Consider the following 14,264-nt stretch of genomic DNA (forward strand, 5'->3'; position numbering starts at 1 on the left):
ACTGGAGCAGCAGTTGTGTTGTAAGGAGTGCAGGCTTGAAAAGCTTCAGAGGAGGGAGGGAGGGGAGGGAAGGAAGGGAGGGAAGGGGGGTTGTGGTGGTATTTTCCTGCATGCAGTCTGATCCTAAAACACAGGTGCAGCCTCCTTGCAGCCCTTCAGCATACCCCAACCCCCCTCCTCCTGCCTGCAAAGTGTTTGTCCATCTGATCCTCCATTAAATCCTGATTATTATGGATTTGTCCTGTGATTTGCAAAAGATGAGGGACCAACAAAGGTGATGTGGCGAGGAGGTAAATCTGACAAAAAGGGGCTATTTGTTGGCAATTAATGACACATTCTTTAATATAAATCTAGTGTTGTTTATGTTGCAGAAATGGGAACCAATGCAGAAAATAAAGCAAAATCGCATTTGATTTAAGTGAAAGCAACGTTGGGTTTAGTTGCATGTAAAAAAAAAAAAAAAACTGTCAAACTCATTTCTGGCTTGTTTTTCAGCTGCAGCTGCGACCTTTTCTGCAACTCCCCTCTCACCAGAAGCGTCTGAGAGGAGAACTAGTTGGAAAAGGGGGGGATCTGAGATTTGGGGGCTCCCATGCGGCGTCATGCAGAGCCGATCATTGTCTCTCTCACACTTTCTAACTAGCCATTTCACAACATCCACACAGCGGATCGGGCTGTACGCAGCAGCAGCAGCAGCAGCAGCAGATTTGCCCCTCAGGGCTTTTTTCTCTCTTCCCCGACGTCGACCATAACCAACTATTTGGATTCGGCACGCGGATGAGGCCAATTACTGGACTTAATCTATCATAATGTCTCCTCTCCGATCGACTGATAGTCAAATGAGTTAAGCAATGGCTGGAGAGATCCGCCGGCTGCGAGAAGTGGCTGTTTAAATGAACTAACAGAAAGAAGAGCACTTTGATTTGCAGACTTTTTTGTTTTTTTGGAGAAGCTGATCGAACGGACCATCATGCGCAGACTGGCGGGTTTTACGCACAGAGAGCCGCACAGTGCGTTTGATTTGGGAATACTGTGACACATTGGACGTGTTTTTTTTTTTTTTTTAAAAGGGGGAGATTTTTTAAAAAAGAAAAAAATAGGAGTCTGCTTCCTCTCGCTCCTGTTCGCTGTCCTCCGGGTTCCTGCAGGACTCCAGAGTCGCCCATGCAGTCGCCAAGGTTGGTTTCTTGCATGTTTTGGATTTATTCACCATTATTGATTGAGTTTATTTTACACAGGAGGGCTTGTCAAACTCTGTGCTCTGAAATGTGTCTCTTTTTTTTTTTTAACCATCTACTATCCGGATGGAAGGATTTCTACAATATTAACCACCTTGATCCATTCAGTGCCACAGAAGAAACACTAGATTTCTACACTTTACTCACTCTTCCTCCTAAAAAAATGAATAGAAATCCTGCAGCACTATTTTATTTTATTTCTGTCAGGGTTTATTATTACAACCCCCCCAAAAAACGCAGTCAATCTGACATGCCATAAAGGATGATCTCCTTCAGAGCCAGGACAAAATGCGCCTGTCGGCTGCAGATTCTCACCTTTTAAATCCTAAAGTGCATGACAGCTATAATTAGACCAATAACCGAGCTGTCCGTAAAGCTCACATTTAATGACAGGTTTGGTTGTCCTCATAATGCCATGTGCGTTTGTGTCATGATTTGAGGTTTCATATCAGAGCTCATAACAAGCGCCATCTGTTGGAAAAGAGGATCAGTCCACATATCCATGCAGAGGAAATTTTTTTAAAAAAAAGTAGGCTGGAGCACACAGTTTAACCGATCTAACAGCTCACAAGAGGAAATATTATTTACATTCTAACAAAATGTCATCAAAATGTCAAAGGTGTGACAGCTGATGTGAAAGATTTAGAGCAGCAGACTGTAAAACATGACTGGATTTATGGAGGTGTTTTATTGTTGCTATTCCACCTTTACCTGGTACAGCATGTGGAGCACAGCAGATGGCAGATGTGTCTATATAATATTTAGTATTTCCTAATTTATAGATGCATGTCATGTGAAATTGGGGGTCTGTCCAACTGTACAGATTATACTTAATCAGGTAAAATTAATCCAACATCATGCTAATCAGGGAGCCATCATATTATCATCTAAAAGTGGCTTGCTTTATTGCAAAAGACAGCATCTGAGAAGAGGTGCTAACCTCATTTTGACTGGTTATGTAGCCTTTAGGAGGAGAATTACAGAGCTGCAGCTAATTATTTCATTTTATTATTGATTAATCTACAAAAAAGTCAGAAAATTGTTTACTAAAATGGTGTTTTAGTCTTGGAAATGGCTTGTTCTCTTCAACCAAAGATCTCAAAGATGATACTTCTACATGTGATATTAAACTGGGGTCACACAGGGTTTTTTGGCTTTTTTTTTTTTTGCTTGATAAATGATTCTAACAATTAAACTGCTGATCAGAATAAATTGGCATAAAGGCAACATTTGGATTTAAGCAATAAATAAATAGGTCTGCCATGAACAAAAAAATTGATCTGGGACATCAATTTAAAGCAGATATTTCTTTGATATGTATGAAAAAATCTGTCAAATAATTAGATATCACTGACCATGATCAATAACTTAAAATCTCTGACATCTTAATGCTAATCTTTAGATGCTATTATAATTTATTGACAGTCATTTATCAGCTTGTTCTCAAACAGGTCACAAAAATGACAAATCCACTAAAACATTTAGTGACCTAATCACTGACAGCAATCATGCAGCTATTAAATATGGGAAAACTATGCAAAAAATGTAAATAATACTACATGTGGCACCCTTGTCACTGCAACAGGTGAACACATTTGGTGTACAAGCGTTGTGCTTTGTCACATTTGTGTACGGCTGCATTGATTCTGAGGGTTTTCTTCCCCACGATCAACCAACACTCGATAGAGATATCAGCATCAAAGCCTTCACAGTGTTACGGGGCAATTTCACTCCCTCTGCAGCCACAGTATCTGCACCACAATCCAAAAATATTCCACAATTCATCACAACATTTCACTGAGCAGCTTATACCTTTCAGCTGCAGTCATTCATTTCAGATGTGAAAAAGCCTGCTACAGTGGAGTAAGTCTGCGCAGGGCCACCCTTGTTGAAAACATGTGTAGGCTCAGACCTCATTGTACATGAACGTATCCATCACCCATGAGAGGGACAGCAACCACAAAGACATTCAGCACTCGATGGAAAAACACTGTACGGCCAGCCACAACCTGAGTGTATGCAGCCATTCGTCTGTTTAAATGGCAGTGAAAGACACCAGCGCTGTGTCATTTGTGCAACTGAAAGATAATCAAAAGAAGGGGGTATTACAACATATGGAGGAGGAGATCAACGCCTGCTCTGCTGGTTATTCACGGAAATGTGCTCAAATCCATTAAATCAACATGCAAGAACATACTCATAGAAGAAGTAAAAGCCCAGCTGTGTGAATTTTAGTCAAGTAAACAAGCAGCGGTAAAAATATTCATTCATTTACCAACATATTAACCATCAAGTGTATTCACTGGCTTTGACTTTCATGTACTTGGGGTAAATCTTTACATGCTGGGTGAACTATTGCCACAATCCCATCAATAAACACTTCAATATTTCCATTAAAAACACATGGGTCACACTCTCATTAGTTTTTTTCCAGAGATTTTAGTCATTTGCCAACCTGTCGATGAGTTTACGTCATATAATTACAGACATGTCACACATAGTGAGTGATTAAACATTAATTCTGCTCTTGATTTGGGGCTAAAGTCAATTGTTAATCAGAATTAAAGCCCTCTAAGAAGATTGGAGCTCAGATAATACAAATGAACAGTAAAGGAAAGCATGCTGATGTCTATAAAACATTGGTTTCACTCACTGTTTCTAAAAGGATGGCAATGACTGTTTAAAATATAAGAATTTGTCTCAGTAAATGCAAAAATAAAACTTCAGTTCCTACAACATGAAAGCCTGCATGGCCTTGACTACCATGTTGTGATATTCAGTTTTAATTTGATAGGGTATGTTTTGATTAAATGTCTTTGTGGCCCTTTAATACACAGTCTTCCATATTTCTGAAGCACTATTTGTGACAGTTTCATACACAGAACTGCAACTATTAGTCAGTTAAGCAGTTGAACATTAATAATTGATTGACTCTCAAGGAGAAAAGCCAAATATCCACTTGTTCCACCATGATGAACACAAGCATTAAGAGGCTGTTTGCTGTTATAATCAAACCAAACAGGGTCAGTGTGGGACTCGATCATATGTATTTTGTAAAATCTTGTTCCAGGATTTCAATTAAACATTCAAACCCACGACTGCTTTCAATTAAACGGTGCATCACTTTGTGGATGTGTGGAGTTGGAGATTTGGCTTGTATCCATCATTTTACGTTGATGTGACACCAGACGTGTTTGTGTCAAATGATATGAAGCAAAGTTGGTAGTTTGTGTGCACTGTTGGTAATTTCCTCTTGTTTTTGTATCACATTTGCCCTGTGGAGGCTGTTTTCCTTCTCTCGGCTCGGTGCTGTGAGTGCAGCGGCGGATCAAGCCTTTCTTACCTGTGGCCTTGTGGACTCGTGAAAAGTCGGTCGTCGGCGAACAAGTCTGCACATTGAGGTGTAATCTGAGAGTTTGTGAAGGGGGGGTTTCGGGGCAGAACAGGCGGCCGTGATTGGTTCAGTGTGTCCGCTTTGGCCCTCCGAGGCTGCTCCTCCTCGACACTCCCCGAACACAAGACGCCGCTGCCGCCCGCTCACAGCCGTTTGTCCTCCGCCGCCTGCTAGCTAGCTAACCGCCGAGTTAACGTCCACTAACCGGAGAGAGCGACCGAACAGCCTCCCTACCGGGCAGTGATGAGAGAACCGGGCTTCACACCTCTTTCATGGACTTTTTCTGTCTTTTCTCCCCGACGAGCACTTTCCAGCTGTAGCTAACTGTTCACTTTCCCCCCCTTCATCCAATTTGACCAGGGAGAGGAGTAAAGTGCGACCCCGAGCTGGATGGATGGTTATGGGGAAAAGAGGGAGACCCTCGGCGCTTGAAGTGTGCAGAGTCCTCGCCGTGTTTTTCGTACTCTTTCCCGCCGGTAAGACAATATTTTTTCACTTTTAAAGCAATGTTATGTCGTGGACAGCCGGGTTTCACACCGACACGGTCCAGATAACGTTACTAGCTGCAGGTTAACTTTGGAAATCACAGCTAACTTTGTTGATTTTTTTTATTTATTTATTTTTTTTTTTAACTTTGACCAGCAAATTTGCCATATTCGATGACTATTTAATAGCCGAAATATTAAAGTGACATTACAATTGAGCTACAGCTACTTATGCTGCTTGGAAATTGCGATTTTTTTGCTGAAATCCGCTAATTTGTAAAACAGCGGATAGACATGTTTAATTCTCATTAGCAGTCACTTGGCCTCTCACCAAACTTAATGCAAAAGCGATTAAAATCTACTAGAATACAGAGATTAGCGCGATTTGCAAAATATAGTGTAAAAGTAGTTCTGTTTCTGTTTATGACAGAGTAAATTTGACTGACTTTTATAGTTTTTATCAGTGTTTTATTACATTATATTAGAGAAAGACCAAGAAATGAGAGGTCCTCTTGGAGCAGCTCTCAAGCCTTGTTTTGTTTTTGGGGGATGGGGGCATGCCTCAGTATTTCACGTAAAAGTAATTCCTTTTCCAGCCTTTAGCTTGGTTAAACTAAGAGTTAAACCGCACTAGCTTAGCAGTGTTATATTTTAAAATGACTTCAATACATTTGCAGTTAGACAATTATGACTTTTTCCTGTGTGGACACCTCAGCCAGCTCACTTTGCACCCTTGCCAAATCCTTATCAGTTTCCCTCTTAAATCAATTACCATCAAACAACAAAGTGATAATGTGCTGATAGCTCGAGATCAAGATTAGTTTATTGCCATCTATCAAATGGTTTGTAAGTGGAGAGGCTGTGTTGGGGGTTGGAGAGAGCTGCGGTGAAGCTTTCAGGAGAACTATTGTTTAAAGTGTGACTTCAAAGTGTTGATATGGTTTCTCCCCCCCACCTCCAGACACAGCCCAGTCAAATAAACGCTTTATTAGTCCAAGGTGATACTAGTGAAACGCGGTGTCGCAACAAGGCGTTCTGAGAAATGTTTGAAGAACATTTGTGTCAAGAGTTTGCCGGATGTGGCTTTAAAAGCTGGAGAAAACAATCTACAGAAAGGCGGTGGTGTTAATTATCAGGAAAGGTGCAGATTAGGATCCTTAATGGTGCTTTTACTTAGGCATAAAATAGAAACCGCTGAGTGTGAAAGGGAACTACACTTCTCAGCAATAAACAACAAAGCTGCTTTATATCCAGGTTGACCTGAGGGGGTTCTGACTGCTTTATGGAGCTGTTATATCACATATAATGTACAGATTTTTTATAGATATACATGTTATGAGTGTTTTTTCTGCCAAAAATTTTGATCAGATGCCAAAAAATTCTCCAGCAAAGCATAAAAAATACTGCTTGTTAATTTATTGTATAGTATGCAAGAACAGTAAGACTACATTTGGCACTGCAGTCTTTAAAAGTAGTTGTAGTTGCCATAATGATTGGTAAAGCCTTACGTTTAGTGTTCTCTAGCTCAGTGATTTTAAACTATCACCCATCAAGTGTTTCTGAGGTGTTATCTGTGTGCTTGTACGTATCATGTTTCTAGATGACATGGTTGCCTCCGGTTTGCTTCTTTTGTTCAAATCCTACCTTGTTCCTCCCTGACAGCGAGCCTGCAGTGCAAGATCCTCAAGTGTAACTCAGAATTTTGGGCCTCCACCTCGAACTCTGGACCGGAGGAGGAGTTCTGCACGGCGCTGCGAGCGTACAACAGCTGCGTACGCCGGACCGCTCGTACCTGCAGGGGTGACTTGACGTATCACTCCGCCCAGCATGGCATAGAGGATTTAATGAGCCAACACAACTGCTCCAAGGAGGGACCGACATCCCAACCGCGTGCCCGAACCCCGCTTCCTCCTCCGCCGCCGCCGCCGGTCCTCACCGACAGCCAGGAACGCTCCGACGGCCCAGAGGTGTGCCACTATGAACGCAGTCTTTCACGCAACACAGCAGCGCCCAACTACACGCACTGCGGCTTCTTTGGAGACCCGCACCTCCGAACGTTTGGTGACGACTTCCAGACGTGTAAAGTGGAGGGAGCCTGGCCACTCATCCACAACAAGTATCTGTCTGTCCAGGTGACCAACACCCCTGTAGTACCAGGTTCCTTCGCCACCGCCACAAGCAAGGTGAGAACCCTTCTAGTCATTCTGCATACGTGTTTATATGATTTAACTAAATAGACTGTCCACTAGGATTGCACAGTTATTTTCAATATTATTTTTCCATGAATAGTGACAAAAGAGGTTCCTAGAGTCCATTGTGGCATCTTCAGATGTCTTGCAGATGTGTGACTCCCAAAAACCCAAAATACTCATGTTGCTATCACTAAATGCAAAGGAAAGAGCAAATTCCTACACTTGAGAAGCTGGAACTGTTGTTTTTTGGTATTCTTGTTTTTTGTTTGTTTGTTTTTTTCTTAAAAGGAAGCTGACCAAGTAAAGATGAAGTCAGCATTTCTATTCCAATACACCAGGGGTGTCAAACATGTGGCCTGCGGGCCAAAAGCGGCTATCTAGAGGGTCCAATCCGGTCCTCAAAGTGTAAAAATTACAGAGAAGACATTAACTGCATATTGTAAATTTGTAAAACTATACATTTGAAATTATTTCTAGACTATGAGAAGTTGTTTTGATCATAAAGTATAATATATTGCTCATTTTGCTCCTTTTGTCGTTTTGTATCTCATTTTCAAAATAGTTTGTCTTGTTTTTGTTGTTTTTTTTGTCTGACTTTTGTCGTTTGTCTCGTGTATTTGTCATTTTGTTTCTCGTTTTTGTTTTGTGTTTCCTTTTTGCACTAAAGCAAAGGAAAAATTTGGAGTTGTTATTTATAGGTTATTATGCTGTGATTTTACTTGCCCGGGGTTTGACACTCCTGCAATATATTGTCAAATTCAACTTCTTTCTCATAGTCTGCTAGCTGTCTGTTCTGTGTGCACGCTGAAAAATTCTGGTATTCTAACATAGCTGTGGCTCTGTTAATGATAAACAAACACCGTGGTTCGCATTGATCGACACAAAACTAGCATATCCTATGCATGTTTCTGCTAATATACGTTCTTGCTTGTGTACAGTGAGAAAGAAAGGAACGTGACGTGGGGAGAAAGAGGGCTGTGGGAGCTGGAGAGACAGTAAATCTGGTACATGCTAACTATTTAGATATGCCAATTAGCTAAATATCAACACTCTCTCCAGAATCACAGAGTTCATGTTTTATTCAATATTCAAACAAACTTTCTGATGAATTTTCTGTTGTGGGATTGATTGAGCAGCCAAGCTTTTTGGCTCTTCAATTGACAGAAAATTATTCAGTAGCAATTTTTATAATCAATCATTTATGAAGTAAAAAAAAGAAAACCAAACACTTTCTGTTTCCAGCTTCTAAAATCTGTGTTTTGTATGATTGTGTGAAATAAATGGATTTGGACTGTTGGTGTGGTAGTAAAGGCTATAAAAAGGGGAATTATTAATGTCCATGAATGTCAGTGCTACATCAGAGTATCATATTTTTGTACGTGTGAGTCTCCTCTTTCATGTGGCCTAAATGTGAGAGCTGCTGTAGGGCTGCTTTTCTGTCAAATTGTGGATTCTGGTTAGTGTTTGGATGAGGTCCATAATAACAGATGAAGAAGCATAACCCAGCACAATCACAAAGATCTTGATAAGCTTTATAAATGATATGTTAGTGTTATAACAGCAGTTCTGCGTCAGATGTTGACATGAAGCTCCATTTTCACTTGAGCTCAGCCTGATGTTTGAGCTACTTAGAGTGGAGTCCACACTGAGCACAGTAAATAGTGTCTCTACATTAAACTGTAGGTATTTGCTCCACATTCTGAGATATTTTCTTTATCAGCACTGTTGTTTTGTTTAGTGGTACAGTGGTGAGTTTGGATGGCAGCCCTTGAAATTGCTTTCAGTAAAACTTGAGGTCATAAGACAGAGCTGGCCCAGATTTGGCAAAGTTTCAACAGCGATGGTTGTGGACCTCAGTCACTTTACAGAGTATCACAGTGAAAGTACTTAGAGGTATAAGAGGACTTTGTCCTTAATCGCATTTGTAGAAACTATAATTTTCTGTAATCAAGGCTTCCTAATGATATGCTATTAAGCATTTGTGGGTTTTTTAAGCTTTTAAAGTAATTACGTTTTTATATTGCTATTCTTGGAAGCAAATGAGACGGCTTTTTAAAGATCATGATTCTGGACAAAGGGAAAACAAAGCAGCAGCCAGTGCCACCTGTGCAAACAAGGCCCTTCTGGTAAAAGATCTGCTTTAGCAGAGCTCTGTGTTGGTACATCGCTCTCGCTACAGCAAATAAAACTGTCTGGTTATTTCCATCTTCATTCTGATGCAGCGATAACAGAGGCCTTTCCTTTTGTTTGTTTTCATTCAATGTTTAAGATTAGAGCCAGGGCAAAAACAGAAGTTAATGAAGGTGGGAAATGTTAGCCGAGGGTAGAGGGAATTGAGACAGAACTGGAGCAACAGATGAATTGTCAAGCTAATGGTGTATTCTGTAGGCCCCCACCCCCTTGTCCTCTCTCTCAAGTAAGCAGACATCAGAGTCCCTAGGCTGTCCCCGTATCGCTGTTGACAATGGCTCATTGGTATCCCGATGAAACCAAGCTTACAGAGCCCTGACTAGTCTCACTTAATTAGCTGCAGAGTATATCGCTCTGTCCTGGCCCGACGCCACTCCCTGGAGCATAGTTCTGGGGGTTCACAGGCAGGTTTTTCAGCGCAATGAATGGATCGTCTTTGTGTCTGCAAACTGAGGCCTGATTTTACATGGCCGAGACTCGTGTTTTTTAAGGGCGTTTACCTTGGCCTCCCCCATGTCGAGCCAGCCCTGAAATGCGACACTTAAGTGGGGTGTTGGGGTAGATGGCACACATTGCACCAACTTGTTCTTAATGCAAAAGTATAAGCACTTCCCTTTTTTAATTCTGTTTACATTTACTGCAGTTTACTAGGATTCAGTGTGTGAGTGGACAAGCACAGCCACTAATGACTGGATATGTGCATTTCTGAGAATCCTGAAAGCAAACACATATGATGTTTTACGATGAATGCTAATCAGATATTTTTTTCCACTCCTTCTGTAGCTGACAATCATCTTTAAGAACTTCCAGGAATGTGTGGAGCAGAAGACGTACCACGCAGAGACAGACGAGCTGCCGGCTGCATTTGCAGATGGCTCCAAGAACGGAGGGGATCGACACGGAGCAAACACCCTGCGCGTGGTGGAGAAGGTTCCTGGGCAGCATGTGGAGATTCAGGCCAGGTACATTGGAACGACCATCGTAGTCCGGCAGGTAGGCCGCTACCTAACCTTTGCTGTGCGGATGCCGGAGGAAGTCGTGAACTCTGTGGAGGAAGGCGATAACCAGGACTTGTACTTGTGTCTACATGGCTGTCCGGCCAACCAGCGCATCGATTTTAGGAACTTCAGAGCTCGAGCAGCGGAGGCCCACAGCGCAGGCAGGACCAGGAGCAGCACCGGGTCGCACGGCTTCACCTACCAGTCTGCAAAGGCCAAGTGCAAAGAGAGACTCCCAGTAGAGGATCTGTACTTTCAGTCCTGTGTGTTTGACCTCCTCTCCTCTGGAGACATAAACTTCACCATGGCAGCCTACTACGCCTTTGAGGATGTAAAAATGCTCCATTCAAACAGCAAGAGATACCACATCTTTGAAAATGATCCTTTAATGAGTAGCGCAGCACAGAGGGGCAAAGATTTACTTACAGTCTTCCTCGTCAACCTCCTCGCTGTCTTATTGTGGAGCGAGTGTAGCGGCGTTCGTCTATAGTCCCATCACAACAGCGTCCTCGTGGTGTATCTGTCAGTGAGTGTTAGAGTGCCATCGCTGCATCACACATCGGCTCCTCTCTTCTGCTCTGATTCTGTGACTTGACCAGTGATTTGCCAGTAGGTCACTCCAACCCTGAGTGTGGTTTTAGTGGTAGCGTTGTGTCTTGACATCAGTCTAAGGACAAGACGAGTTTGCTGTTCTCCCACCTATCATCACATGTATTTAGCTAGTTCATAGGACTGGTCTTTGAAGAGAGCAGCGGTGAGAGAGCCCAGCTACCCCAGAGCTCAGGATATCCACCTGGGATTAAATCCCACATTCTCATCGGGGCTGCATGCCTATGGGAAGCCGGACAAGATGATCTTTTGCAGAAAGAGGAGTTTGCTGATCCTCCCTCCCCTGATCCCCGCATTGGTGCCAAGCCAGTGAAGCTCTCTGTGGCTCATGTGGCGAAGCGAGAGGACCTGACAGGGGCTTTTGTTAACCTTAGGCCAGAAGCAGCTCTACGTTTGATTAGTTTCCAGCTTTGGAAAAGCCTGAGCCTTTTGGAGGAAGCACTCAGCCAAAAGGATGTCAGAGCAGCGTCTCCAGTTGTCTGCTGTGGAGATTAATGGGTCATATTGTTAGGTTTTGTGTGTGTATGTGTGTGTATGTATGTGCATTAGTACAATATGTGTGCAGAATTCAGCATCTGTGGTTAATTTTGTGTGTTTGTGGGTGCAGAAGTTTCCAGAAAGGAGAAAACAAACCTCCAGTGGGAGAAATTTCTCCAATGTCTTTGTGTTGCACCCAAAATTTCAGAAATAGAAAAGATGACGCTCTCCAGTCTGTTCAAACGGGCTCTATCAGCCAAGTAGCAAATTCCAAAAGGGAACTGATAAAAATAGTCCTTTTTTCATCCGTGCGTCAACTTCAGTGTCATACAACCTCTTCCCTCCGTTGTCGGAGCTGACATGTTGATCAGACAGTGTTTGTGTTTCAAGTCTGTTATGTGAATGCAGTGAACAAGAAAGCAAAGGAACAAACTTCGTCAAGGGCACTCGGAGCGTTTACAGAATGTAGATCAAACCAATCAAAGTATGACAACTCTGTGAGGTCATTTTGTGAATCTGAATCTGTTTCCAGTCTCAGTTGAACCGTGGTGTTAGATCTGTTAGTACTAGCTGTAATGACATCACCTGTAGTCGGTTTAGCATTTTATAGACTTCCAATGTGCTGACCTGACTGTGGCTTAGCGAGTTAAACGATAAGCATATGTCTGTAGACGTGATTCCATGGCTTAAGTCATTGCCAAAGAACAAGCCCTTGTGCCAACGTTTTCCCTAGCAGCTGAATTTTCATCTTTCAGTCTTAAACGGCTCACATTAAGGCGATTGTATATATCTCATGTTTTGTGGGTGAACTCGCGGTACGCCGAAAAATTTACAGTAACACATACTGTAAAAGCAACATTTGTTCCTGTTTTTTCAGTCTCGCGTTTGCTATTCCTGCGTTTCATGATAACGCTTCTCGCTACGAGAGGTTTTCATTTTAACTTTGGCTCTCAGCTACAGCGTCTGTTAGTGTGCAAGTCGTCCCTGTAGATGCTGTTACTACTGGGGCAGTTTTCTGGTCATATATCCTTTACACTGAAGTATTTGGCAGGCCTTACTACTGCTATTTGGAATATGTATTGGTGCAGTTTGACAACGATGAAAAAAAAAAGTCCTACAAACAGATGATTGTAATGTTGAATCTTGTGTTAATAGATGTAATTTGTATTGTGTGTTTTACAGTATACGGTTCTACATGTGTAATGTGAGATTGTACATATGCTTTGTGCATTGTTGAGTTTAAATTTGTATATTACCAGTTGTGTTTTTGAATTTATCACTCCAGTTTTTTGTACATGAGATGTTTTGGTGAATGTGAACCTTTTGATTTGAAAAGGGATTTTTTTCTTTTTTTCTTTTGCAAAAACATGAACATCACAGACCAGAATAGTATTTACTGAACACAGTATCCACTTTGATGTTTGTAGAAGAAATGATGAAATGTTAGTTGTAGATTAAAGTAAAACCTGTAAAGTAAATTAAAGTAAATCTGTAAAGCAGCCCGCCTTCCCTAGAAAAGAGAATGTAGGAAAAGTGATCTGGGGCGTTCATGTTTTTGAGTTTAAAGCACTTTATGTTTTCTTTTTCATTTAGCTCTTTTTTTGTTGTTTGTTTGACTTGTAATGGTGAAAAAGAATTTTTAAAAAAAATAGCTGAGTGGGAAATGCCAGAAAGATCAAACTGTGTAAAGCAAATGTGGTCCCACGTGCCAGCTGTTTATAATGTAAATTATTTATTGAATAAAAGAAAATGTCTTGTTATAATGAGCCGTCTTTTTGTCTTATGTGTGACTTATGTGAGAGTGAAGGCATTTTTTTGAAAATGACCATGTGTTTTGTCATTCGACTTTAAAGAGCTTGACTGCCCCCTGCTGCAGAGATGTAGCGATGAAAGTGAGCTAATGATACTGAAGAAATGTCTTTAACTTTGACTTGAGGTTTAAAAATTATGTCAAAGCTTCACATAAATCATTTGGAAGTAACTTTAAACACACAACACTTTAGATACAGCTTTGGAAATAATTATTGTTTTTATTATAAAGTCTACACAAAAGGTCTTCAACAATGATAAGTTTGTTAAAGTGCTATCACATTGTTTCATCAGTACTGGGATTACAGTTATTTCTATAGCTGTTTGTGTCTAAATAAATGAGAAAGAGAAAGATCTGTATGTCTTTTAAAAATATAACTAAGTCTCATTGGTCATAAATACACATACAGTACAGCTACAGTTCCTTTACATATCCTTGAGCATTCAGAAAGCCTCTGCCAGAATTTAGGTGAATCTTTTACATCATGGTAGTTCACGTAACCACAAAGCACTTTAGGGAGGCAATTCTGAAAGCTTAATCTTAGCTTGATTTTTCATAAATGCCCATATTCGGTTGGAGTAATCCATTCAGCTGATGATTTGATGTTGTCCTGAAGGACTCTGAGCTCATCTTCCTCCATTATTACCTAAACTACCTCCATAATGTGCTCTTACGGTTGAATGTGTCACCTCTTCTCCTCCCAACACACTGTAAGTGAGATCATTTATCGCAGACTACAGTGAGCTGTAAGAACTACAATCATGTCTGCCCACAATGCCCTCCCTCCAGCACTGAATCAGCCAATAAGAAGCATCCAAAAGTGTTGCATTAGGACACTGCATCCAGCATGTTGGAGCGTGCAAGACTTTAG

The 14,264-nt window shown here is 41.4% G+C and overlaps 1 protein-coding gene across 2 annotated transcripts; it reads left to right on the top strand.

The window, feature by feature from the left end:
• The first annotated feature begins 497 nt into the window (after positions 1–497).
• rgma (repulsive guidance molecule BMP co-receptor a) lies at positions 498–13,349 on the top strand. Of its 2 annotated transcripts, none has more exons than XM_023287217.3 (4): positions 498–1,178; positions 4,993–5,108; positions 6,780–7,300; positions 10,283–13,349. In XM_023287217.3, exons 1-4 carry the CDS (start codon positions 1,165–1,167, stop codon positions 10,985–10,987), a joined length of 1,356 nt encoding a protein of 451 aa, XP_023142985.1. In that variant the 5' UTR covers positions 498–1,164; the 3' UTR covers positions 10,988–13,349. The 2 variants fall into 2 exon arrangements, with proteins under 2 accessions (XP_023142985.1, XP_054864945.1); XM_055008970.1 differs by having other exon boundaries at positions 501–1,178; positions 4,522–5,108.
• The last annotated feature ends 915 nt before the right edge of the window (positions 13,350–14,264 follow it).

The sequence above is a fragment of the Amphiprion ocellaris genome, chromosome 3, assembly GCF_022539595.1.
Source record: "Amphiprion ocellaris isolate individual 3 ecotype Okinawa chromosome 3, ASM2253959v1, whole genome shotgun sequence".
Lineage (NCBI taxonomy): Eukaryota > Metazoa > Chordata > Actinopteri > Pomacentridae > Amphiprion > Amphiprion ocellaris.

Coding starts and splice junctions, on each gene's coding strand:
- rgma (XM_023287217.3), top strand. Junction 5,109..6,779: donor TTTCGTACTCTTTCCCGCCG/GTAAGACAATAT, acceptor CCTCCCTGACAG/CGAGCCTGCAGTGCAAGATC. Junction 7,301..10,282: donor TCGCCACCGCCACAAGCAAG/GTGAGAACCCTT, acceptor CTCCTTCTGTAG/CTGACAATCATCTTTAAGAA.